The sequence below is a fragment of the Carcharodon carcharias genome, chromosome 3 (genome assembly GCF_017639515.1).
Source record: "Carcharodon carcharias isolate sCarCar2 chromosome 3, sCarCar2.pri, whole genome shotgun sequence".
Taxonomy (NCBI): Eukaryota; Metazoa; Chordata; class Chondrichthyes; order Lamniformes; family Lamnidae; genus Carcharodon; species Carcharodon carcharias.
This window is the reverse complement of record NC_054469.1, coordinates 80,358,560-80,370,787: the sequence shown is the minus strand read 5'-3', so window position 1 is coordinate 80,370,787 and position 12,228 is coordinate 80,358,560. Positions and strand designations below refer to the sequence as shown.

The following is a 12,228-nucleotide window of genomic DNA, read 5'->3' as shown; positions in this document are numbered from 1 at the left end:
TAAACTTTCTACCCATTTAAAGTGCCATTAGTCTTTAAAGTCATTAGTCACTACCTCATCTTAAAGAGTGCATTGCATAAATTTACATTGTTAATGAACATTTGTGGTAAATGTATTAATGACACTTGTAAGTATCAATTCAGTGTTAATAACTTTGTGTAACGCAATGAGTTTATTTTTTTCATCAGAGAACGTCACCAGTCAAAATGCCTGTACTCAAATTTATTGAGTGCATAAATGATTCATTTTGCACCTGGGTTCTACAAATATAGTACGCTGCAGAGCTGAACTTTCTTTCTAGACTTTATCTGATATGAACCATGAATTACAGTACTATGATATTTGAAATAAGCCATTTACTGACCTTTATTTTACCTAAAAATGCATTTAAGTTATTACGAAATGGTTTCTGATATAATTATTTATATGCTGAAGATATGGAGAGAGAAAAAAGAAAGTAATATCCAGCATCAAAACACAATTTCTGATAAACATTTTTCATTCTCAAAAATCATCCTCAGTCAAGCAGAACAAAACTAGCATTTACAATATAGGGAATTTGCTGGAGCAAGTAAGTTAAACATCTTCCTTAAGCTCAAAAAAAAATTTGCAATGTTGCTAGACGTGCAAGCTCATAACAAGACTGAGAGACAACTGGGGTCTGGGAAACTTGGTGAATGATGAGGCAAAGAGTGTATCACCTTAACAAATGAGATTAAGGAACTGAGAAATCAAGAGACAATGGGCTGAGAGTGAATTTAAGTAGGTGAATTCAATATCAAATATCAAAAGAGTAATAAAACAAAGGAAGACTGCATTATAATAGAGAAAAAGACATAGAAAAGTGTTAAAAATGAAAAAAAAACTTAAATTTTGATATTTTTAAAAAATCTCCAAAAGTTCACTCCCAGCTGAAGGAATGAAATGCCACAGAGAAACATAGAGCCATAGAAAATAGGAGCAGGAGTACGTCATTTGGCCCTTCGAGCCTGCTCCGCTATTCAATATGATCATGGCTGATCCGCTATCTCAACTCTGTACTCCTGCGCTCTCCCCATACTCCTTGACGGCTTTAGATTCCAGAAATCTATTTATTTCACTTCTTAAATATATTCAGTGACTTGGCCTCCACAGCCTTCTGTGGTAGAGAATTGCACAGGTGCACCACACTCTGAGTGAAGATGTTTCTCCTCATCTCAGTCCTTAATGGTCTATCCCATATCCTCAGACTGTGACACCTTGTTCTAGACCCCTCAACCAGAAGAAATATCCTCCCAGCATCCAGTCTGTCCATCCCAGTCAGAATTTTGTGTGTTTCAATGAGATCTCCTCTCATTCTTCTAAACTCCAATGAACTCCTAGTCGGCCCAATCTCTCCTCATACGACAATCCTGCCATCCCAGGAGTCAGTCTGGTGAACCTTCGCTGCACTCTCTCTATAGCAACCATATCCTTTCCTAGGTAAAGATATCATCCTGAAAATGCCTCCTTTATCCCAACTCTGTCTTCTATTAGTTAGCCGATCCTCTATCAATGTAATATACTACCCCCAATACCATAGGCTTTCATCTTATTAAGGAAACCTATGCTCGGTACCTTATCGAACACCTTTTGGAAATTCAAATGCATTATATCTACTGGTTCCCCTTTATCTATCATGCTTTTTAACTCCTCAAAGAATTCCAATAAACTTGTCAGGCATGATTTCCCCTTCATGAAGCCATGCTGACTCTGCTTGATTATATTATGCATTTCTAAATGCCCGGCTATTACATCCTTTATAATAGACTCTAACATTTTCCTATTGATGGATGTTAAGCGAATTGACCTATAGTAGTTACATGTTTTTCGTTTCCCTCCCTTTTTCAAAAAGAGTGTTAACTTTGGCAGTTATCCAATCCTCTGGGCTTCTCCAGAATCTAAGAATTCTTGGAAGGTTACTACCAGTGAGGGGCTATTAATATACAAATGCAGCAACTTCATGAAGATCACGGACAAGTTAAGCACAAGATGACATTTTCATGAAGCTAATGCACAATGTTCAGCACCGTTTGTAACCCTTAGATCCTGAAGCAGTCCACGTGCAAATGCAGCAAGACCTGGACAATATCCAGGCATGGGCTGACAAATGGCAAGTAACATTTGTGCCAAACAAGTGCCGGGCAATGACCATTGCCAACTAAAGAGAATCTAACCATCGCCCCTCAACATTCAATGGCATTACCATCGCTGAATTCCCCATTGACCAGAAACTTAACAGGACTAGCCATATCAATACTGGGACTACAAGAGCAGGTCAGAGACTAGGAATCTGACTTCCCAAAGCCTGTCCACCATCTACAAGGTCAGGTCAAGAGTGTGATGGAATACTTTCCACTTGCCTGGATTTTTTTTTATTACCAATGCCACCTACATTAATAAGTATAAATACACTAATCTCACAGACGAGGTAAATGCCATCTGATAAGGCCTGGCTTAAGTCAAATAAATCATGTTTAATATTTAACAAGCATGATCTTGAACAACATTGTATGGAATATGTTATACTTCTTTAAGACTCTGACAGAGTATTAAAGCCGGCTTCTCAGAAACCACATGCACCGGTCTGTTTTGTTGAAGGGCATACCAACGCTCGGTCAGCGACATTGAAGAGGTTATCATCATAAATAAAAAGAGTTTGCCAAGAACCCATCTTGTGGTCTCACACTTCCATGAAATGAAGTGCGTGCCTATCCTAATGTCCAGACAAAAGTAAGCGTACACTCGGGTATATGCTTTTCCTCAGTATGGAGCTGTTCTAGATGATTCTTTATCCGAATCAAAAGTAAAACATTGCTTCTCAGGGACTTTGTTCACCAAGGAGCTTATGACCAAACATAGTGCAATCTAACCAATGTTTCACCTATTTTTGACAACGTAAATGGTAGTGGGAGAAAGAGAAAGAGACAGGAGAGACATTAGAGGTTGTGCAGAAATGAGCAACAAAGCTAGTTAGAACTCCAACCCATGGGGAAAGCTTTCTCTTTCTTGAGCTTTCAGCCTTGAGGGGGGTATATGATAAGTAAATTTACAGAAGTATACGCTAGTAGAAGTTGTGAAAAGTTTCTTCAAACAAAATTGCAAGACTAGCACAATTAAGGGAACACAGGTTCAAACAAATGAAGATGGCACTCAGTAGAGCACCTACCTCCATCATGTTGTATTAACTCAACATGATTACAATTAAACAGTTTTTCCTTGAGGTTTTTCTCTGCCTGATTGATGGTCTGTAACAACAAAGCTGAAGAGAGAAGTCTTTTCATTTTTAAAGAGTTTCCATCTCACTGAGGAAGCTTCAGGCCAATCCACATCCAACAACCTGCTCTGAAACTCTACTCACATTTTGACAGCTGTGACAAATTGCACCACAGCAGCTTGGACAATTTACAACATCCTAAAACAATCAACAATATTCTAAATAAAACAACACACAACATACTAAAAGACAAGTCAATTTGCCCTAACTCCCAATGTTTATGGATCCTTTAAAAAATTCCAAGAACCAGATTCATATCTTTACCAAAAACTAATCATTGGGCCATACCGTGTACCATGTTTTGTTGAAACACGTCCATTAGTTGAGATATTGTTTCCAAACAGACTAACAAATAGAGGCAAAAAACATTACCTCTTCCCACCTTAAGTGGCAGCAGTAATTAGCAATTGGAAAATTTAAGTTCGGTTCTTCAACTTCTTTTTCATACAGAGATGATCCTGATGTGGAATGGACTCCCAGAGTATTGCAGGCAAAAATCTTGCAATCAATTAAGAACCGAACAATTTAATGTTGCAATGGACAGACTGTAGGGTTTTCTGGATGAATGGACTAAGAAGGGTTGAATGGTCTTTCTCAACCATAGTTATCTTGTGATCGTCGAACTAGAAATTACATCATCCTTTATGTTTGCTTAACTTTTAGATAACAGAAGTTCAATCATGAGTAGACCATGAATCTAATCTATAATTTAGGTCATTAAAAGAAAACAAACAGTAGCAAATTATCCACAGAGCAGATTACATTAGATTTCAAAATGAGTGTGTAATGTTTCACAAACTTCTCTATGATTACCGGACTTAGACCAGCATCTGCAGTATATAACTTACTTGAGTTTGAGACAAGCCCAAAGAACTTATACTTGTTCAATTTTACAAGAAGAAGCAGATTTCTTTTGGGATTTTAACTTTTTTTGTGTACCCTTGTTAACAGCCCCGTAGCTCAATAGATAGATTTTAGAAACAAGGGGTTTTTGGGGGGCGGTCGGTGTGAAGTAAGTGTTCTGACTTTGCATCTATGGTGGATCTTTCTGCATTCTATGAATTTCACAATGATTGTGAAACCAAGGAAAAGACAGTGAGGGGTGTCACATAAGGGAAGCCACTCAGATGAAGAAAGCAGGCCACACAGAAGGGAAGAGAGAGGTGGCTTAACAGGGGAGGGGGAGGCCACACAAAGAAAGGCTGTGTGTAAAATGCACGCTTTGTTAAAAACTGCTAAATAATTGTGGAAATCAGATTAATCAGCACTGATCATTACTCTGTGGACTCCATAACAAGTGAATAAACACAGTATCATGCTATATGGCAGTTAATGGAACCCTGTTTACATATTTATTAATTGATTGGGAGGATTTAAACACTGCTGTTTAAGGAAACCATTCAACTTACAACAGATTTATACAGCTACAGTAGTATGTTCACTTTCATGTAGTTAACTAGATCCATCTGTGCCCAATTACAAGGCTAGTATAATTATTATTTTGAATGCAGTTTTTACAGCTTCACGTTGCTGAAAAATATAACTAGTCTCAAGTAATACAACTTGAGAACTCTGCGCCCTCACCAATCAAAGCAAATGTCCTGTTAAAGATCAGTTACAACTTGAATTCTTGACCACAATGGATATAATACTGTCTGCTGTGATCAAATCCTGTACATTTCAAAAATAATTTGTTGTGAAGGCTCATTTCAAAAAGTATTTTCATGCAAAAGTTTTCTGGTATATTCACATTTTTCATACATTTTACAATTACCTCATGAGAGGCAAAAAACTAATAAAAAGATAGTATCTTAAATTCTATCAAACTGTAACCGTATGCAACAATGACCCATTACTCTGTTTTCCTGGATATAATGGTGTGATATTGTGGCAAGATCAAGTGCTATCTCGGAATTTTTAACTCACCGTTATCATCATCTTTTACTAGTTCATTTTGTAATGGATCTATACCAGTTTCTTGAACATCTGTTTCCAGAGGGTGTCTAGTTTCAAACGTTGAAATCCTACTCGATGAGGGCAACATCTTGACTTGTTACCTGTGGCAGCCAACTGAATTACCTATAAGCAGAAAAGATTACTATATTGGCATTGAAAAATATATCTATCAAAGTCAGTTATTTGAGAGACTAACACTGAACTGAACTGTGAACTGTATGGCTTAGTGCTGTACAATTTTGAATGAGGTACCACATAAGATTTTTTGTGCCACTAGAGGCAACTTCATAGATAAGATGAAAATGGAGTCATCCAGAATAAAGCACTTCATAACTGAAGTATATTCATTTTCAGAAAACATCTAAACGAGTCACATTAAAAATCTGGTCACAAAAACTAAGCCATGTGATATTAAAGGAAATATAACCATTGTTATGGTACAGTGGATGGCAAATGCCAAACAACTGCCACAACTATTTTATAATTTGTATTTATTTTGAGATGTGTGCCTTGAATTCAGTAGTAATAAGACTGAGTCTTATAGGTTTCTTATAAAACTAAATTAAACCTTTATTAATAAAAAAAATGAATTTAAGCACATACATAGGTTTACAAATTACTACTATGATAACTCCTAGCTCCACTAGTTACACCTCCATTAAGGCAACAGTAAAACTCAGATTTTAAAAGGCCTTGGCAAAATAACACAATACCCTGAACAGTCGAATTCAAAGTGAGTTTTCTTCACTTCAGTTCGTGTAGGCAGCAATTTGAGGCTTAGAGGCTAGAGGCTTTTCATACTTGTTAGATCTTAGAATTCCTTTTTCTTACTGATAACATTATCTCCTTTATACAGGCTTCTCCCTTTTTAATGTCAATCCCACGTCCCAGTATGTCTTTTCAACTCTACTTTTTTAATGATAAAAATCTTTCATATTACCAATTTTATCAGTAAATAAAAACAAACACAGTTTGGCTTCTTCTGGCTAAGTGTAACACTTCACCACCTCTTTTGAAATTCAAATTACTCTGGTTTGTCTAAAAATGCAAATTTTACCTTTACACCTCCCATTCTAAAATTTCAACCATGTTTCCCTATTTAACATTTCAAACCTAGCTTCTCTTCTGACACAAAGCCTTCAGGCCAGCTGCCTTTAACTCAATTAAGTCCCACAAATACACACACTACTCCTACTTTACAATAAATTCCAATAACATTATGAAAATTATTATATTTTCCTGATACCATATCGAAAGAGAACAATTTGGGGCACAGAAACCTTATGTCCTCAAAGTAGGGGAAATGAATATTTTTCAGGTTAGTTGGGCAGAGGGCCTCCAGGAAATGGTGCCAGAAACTATTTTATTTTTTGTTTATATAAATGATTTGGATATAACCGTTTGCTGAAGACAGTTTGATCATATAACAAAGCAAATTGGAATTTGCTGCCTCAACTTAAGGTTTTATATACTTATAAAAACATCTCATATCTGAGTAAGCAGATAATATCAAGTATGCTCAGAGCCATAGAATAAATGAATCACTGGCCAAAAGATGTAATATATACGCGCACAAAAACAATACATAAAATTAACATGTTCACACTCCAAATTGGTGGAAATAGTCAAATTTTGGGTCATCTCCTTAAGAATATCATAACTTCATGAACAACATGAAACTTGAACACTTCTGTAGCAAAATCAATTGTTTGATACCAGAAGTTTCACCAAAAATGAAGTAATTCAACTATTTATCCAACCATCACTCTATGATTTGCTGACTCAAAGTTGTTTTCCTTGATTTAAGGAAATAGCTGTTTATTTAGTTACTTCAACTGTCCTACCATTTCATAGTGTTGCGTCCAACCAGCAAATAAGTATGTCTATGAGTCAAAGTCAGACCTGTCCAATCCCTCTACACCTTCATCCCCCACCAGGATGGTCTGAGGGCCCTTAGCTTCTTCCTCGAACAGAGGCCCGAACAATCCCCATCCACCACTACTCTCCTCCGTCTGGCTGAACTTGTTCTCACGCTGAACAGTTTCTCCTTCAACTCCTCTCACTTTCTCCAAATAAAAGGTGTGGCTATGGGTACCCGCATGGGCCCCAGCTATGCCTGTCTCTTTATGGGGTATGTGGAACATTCCTTGTTCCAGTCCTACTCCGGCCCCCTTCCACAACTCTTTCTCCGGTACATCGATGATTACTTCGGTGCCGCTTCATGCACTCGTCGGGACTTGGAAAAATTTATTAATTTTGCTTCCAATCTCCACCCCTCCATCATTTTCACGTGGTCCATCTCTGACACTTCCCTTCCCTTCCTTGACCTCTCTGTCTCAATCTCTGGTGATAGACTGTCCACCAATATCCATTACAAACCCACCGACTCCCACTCCTCTCTCTCTCTCCGCCCCCCACACACACACCTTAAACCAGCTTATATTTCAACTCTTTCTTGGACTCGAACTCAAGTTCTGTCGAAGGGTCATGAGGACTTGAAACGTCAACTCTTTTCTTCTCCGCCGATGCTGCCAGACCTGCTGAGTTTTTCCAGGTAATTCTGTTTTTGTTTTTGTTTTGGATTTCCAGCATCCGCAGCTTTTTTGTTTTTATCTCTGTTCTAAAGTTGTTTGGTGTCTCACTAAGAGATCGGGAGGCTTTTGTGGTTGGACAAATTGTTTTTCACACAACAATATACTTATCTCCAAGGTATAGCTCCAACTACCTGCTATTTTCATGCCGACTTCTCCCAGACTCTCTATACACTGTCTCCTCCAGTGGCCCCTAGCATCAGAGATGTCAATCTTCAGCAAATTCGATTCACTCCATGTGATATCAAGAAACGGCTGAAGACAATAGAAACTGAAAAGGCTATGGGCCCTGACAATATTCCAGCAATAGTGCTGAAGATTTGTGCCCCAGGAATTGCTGCGCTCCTAGCCAAGCTGTTCCAGTACAGCTACAACACTCTCATTTACCCAACAATGTGGAAAATTGCCCAAATTATGTCCTGCATATAAAAAGCAGGACAGATACAACCCTGGCCAATTACTACCTCATCAGCCTACTCTTGATCATCAGTAAAGTGATGGAAGGGCTCATCAAGAGTGCTGTCAAGTGGCACTTGGTTAGCAATAATCTGTTCACTGACACTCAGTTTGAGTTCCGCCAGAGTCACTCAGCTCCTGACCTCATTACAGCCTTGGTTCAACATGGACAAAAAGCTGATCTCAAGAGGTAAGATGAGACTAACTGTCCTTGACATCAGGGCTGCACTTAGTGAAGCATGGCATCAAGGAGCCCTATCCAAACCTAGCCCGAGCATAACAGGAGTCAATGGAAATCAGGGGAAAAACTCTTTGCTGCTTGGAGTCATACCTAGCACAAAGGAAGATGGTTGTGATTGTTGGAGGTCAGTCATCTCAGCTCCAGGACGTCACCGGAGTTCTTCAGGATAGTGTCCTAGGCCCAACCCTCTTCAGCTGCTTCATCAATGACCTTTGTTCCATCATAAGGTCAGATGTAGGGGTTCTCGCTGATGATTGCACAATGTTCTGCAACATTCACAACACCTCAGGTACTGAAGCTGTCCATGTCCAAACTCACCAAGACCTAGATAACATCCAGGCTTGGGCTGACAAGTGGCAAGTAACATTCGTGCCACACAAGTGCAAGAAAATGACCATCTCCAACAAGAGAGAATCTAACCATCACCCCATGGCATTCAATGGCATTACCATTGCTAAATCCCAACATCCTGGGGTTTACCATTGACCAGAAACTGAACTGGACTAGCCTATAAATACTGTGACAAAAGATCAGGTCAGAGGCTAGGAATCTTGTGGCGAGTAACTCACCTCCTGATCCCCCAAAGCCTGTTCACAATCTATAAGGCCCAGGTCCAGAACGTGAGGGAATATTCTCTACTTGCCTGGATGAGTGCAGCTCTAACAACACTGAAGAAGCTTGACACTATCCAGGTCAAAGCAGCCCACCTGTTTGGCAGCCCATCCACAAACATTCATTCCCTCCACTGCTGACACATAGTAGCAGTAGTGTGTATCATCTACAAGATGCACTGCAGAAACTCACCAAGGCTCCTTAGACGGCACCTTCCAAATCCACGACCACTACCATCTAAAAGGGCAAAACGTTATGACTGAGCAGTTGGTAAAGCTCGTTATTTAAAAAAAATCCGAGAGGAAAACTTTAAACAACTGTCATAACATATAATTTAGTGTTATGTTTGAGGTGCAACTCTAAATTCAGGAATCATGCCACCAATTTTCGAGAGGTTTCATATTCAGCTAAATGAAATATTTTATTAATTTACACAAGTTAAATATATACACATGGCTACAAATTACTATGATCATAACTTTTAACAAATTCCCAAACTAATATCCGTTAAGGCAGCAGCAACCCATAGACTTAACCTCATTTTGAATTCGTAAGATGAAAATGCTTTGCAAAATGCAGGCAAAGCATTTTCACCTTACGAATTCAAAATGAGGTTCTTTTCACTTTGGTTCCTGTGGAGACAGTTGGAGGCTTACAGCTGCTTTTGATCTCACAATGCCGCTCCTCTACACACACACAAAATGATGGTCTTGTTATACCTAACACAGCTCATTGAATGTAAATTCTCATTGTATCACCAGCCACTTTGAACTCCAGCTCTCAAACAATAAAACTCCTTTCATGGTACCAATTTTATTAGTAATAAAAACATATTGCTTGGTCTCTGCTAGCTAGGTACCAGAGCTCACCCCACTTCTTGAATGGTCAATTCAAAAGAAAATGCACATGCATTCTACCTCTCTTACATATCAAAACTAGAACACATCAAAGCACCCAGACTAGCTAACACACCCACAGACTAAACCTTTATTTTAAAACAATATACTATACATTAATAGCTTCATGACACAACAGCAGCAGATACATGGGAACACCACCACCTGGCAGTTCCCCCCAAGCCATTCACTATCCTGACTTGGAAATATATCACCGTTCCTTCACTGTTGCTGGGTAAAAATTCTGAACTCCTGCCCTAACAGCATTGTGGGTGTCCCCACACCACAGGGACTGCAGCGGTTCAAGAAGGTAGCTCACCACCTTCTCAAGGGCAATTAGGGGTGAGCAATAAATGTTGGCCTAGCCAATGAAGCCCATATCCTTTGAATGAATAAAAGTCTATCATCATGTCGCTCTACATCATAATGTGGGCAGTACTGTTTCCTAAGTCTTCCCTTAACCCTCATATCCTTATACTATCAGAAGCAATCTGCAGTGTCAGCTATGTTGAAATGTCAGGAAACCATGTGGTGATTGACAGCAGCAGCAACTAATTACCTGGCTCCAAATTTGTCTTGAAAGCAAAAAGCCAATAGGCATTGGCCACAATCTCAGTTTGGAAGCAGAACAATTCTCACCTTTAGCAATATTCTTCTTGACCTTTTGATGCCTTCATCTACATCCGTCGTAAGGCAAGTTAGCTCACATATTCTCTCCTGTTGTTAAAACTTGCATGCATCAAAGGCCAAATTAATTGAGGGCAGAATGGAATAAATCACCAGTTAAAAGGAACACATTCTAATCTCATTAAGAGCTAAAAAAAAATGTCTTCCTGTGCAGGTAGCTAGTTCCACTTGGTTATTTATGTCTTCTCTGACAGTTGTCAGTTCAAAATACAATGCACTTGGAATTTGTCCTATCAGTATTTCCCACCCTTAAGTAATACTTGATTTGAAAGCTGGTGATCCAGCCCAGTTCTGTGGAGGCTTTTAGTGTTATTTCTTACTCAAATGATACAGCAACATGCAACAGATTCAACTTGCTCAGTCACATCTCCCTTTGTGTCAACAACTGATGATTAGCGGGCATTAATAATGACATGAGGAGAAGGTTAGGATTTAAATATCGCTAGAAATGGAAATTGAAACCATGCTTCCAAGCACCCAGCACTAATTACAAAACTTGCTGTGACTACTTGAAGCCACAGAAATACCTCAATAATCTTACTAATTACACAAGATTTTCAGCACTTCATTGAACATACTTTTGCAACTTTAAAATGAAATTGTGTCCTATCAGTCATGCGAACGTACAAAATAGGATCAGATGTAGGCCATTTGATCCCTTGAGCCTGCTCCGCCAATCATTAAGATCATGGCTGATCTGTGTGCTTCAAATTCCACATTCCCATCTAACCCGATAACCTTTGACTCTCTTGCCTAACAAGAATCTATCTACTTCCACCTTAAAAATATTCAATGAGCCTGCCTCGACCACCTACTGAGGCAGTGTTCCAAAGTCGTACAACCCTCAGAGTAAAAATTTCTCCTCATCTCTGTCCTAAAAGGGCAATCCCTAATTTTTAAAACAGTGCCCCACAAGAGGCACCTTGTCAATACCTTTCAGGGTCTGATATACTTTAATCATGTCGCCCCTCACTTTTCTAAAGTCCAGTGGAAACAAGCCCAGTCTGTCTAACCTATCCTCATTAGACAACCTGCTCATTCCAGGTATCAATCTAGTAAACCTCCTCTGTACCACATCCAATGCATTTACATCCTTCCTTAAATAAGGAGACCAAAACTGCACAAAATATTCAAAACATGGTCTCAGCAATGGCCTGTATAACTGAAGCGTAACATTCTTACTTTTATGTTCAATTCCTCTTGTAATAAAGGATAGCATTCCACTAGCCTTCTTAGTTACTTGCTATACCTGCATACTAACTTTTTATGACTCATGCACTAGAGCACCTCGCTCCCTCTGCAGTTCGGAATTCTGCAGCCGTTCTCCATTTAAGTAAAGCTCTGCTTTTTTATTCTTCCTGCCAACGTGAACAACTTCGCATTTTCCCACTCCATCTGTCATATTTTTGCCGGTTCACTCAACCTATCTATATCCTGCAACCTCCTTATTCCTCTTCACAACATACTTTCCTACCTACCTTTGTGTCATTTGCA

General features: G+C 39.0%; 1 protein-coding gene across 8 annotated transcripts in view; it reads right to left on the bottom strand.

The window, feature by feature from the left end:
* tbc1d5 (TBC1 domain family, member 5) overlaps nt 1-12,228 on the bottom strand; it is a 554,754-nt gene that overhangs the window by 371,747 nt on the left and 170,779 nt on the right. For all 8 annotated transcript variants that reach the window (XM_041183651.1, XM_041183652.1, XM_041183650.1 and 5 more), the window contains one exon: nt 5,222-5,374. In XM_041183651.1, the coding sequence (XP_041039585.1) occupies nt 5,222-5,339 (118 nt within the window). In that variant the 5' untranslated portion in view covers nt 5,340-5,374. The remainder of the gene's footprint in view (nt 1-5,221; nt 5,375-12,228) is intronic.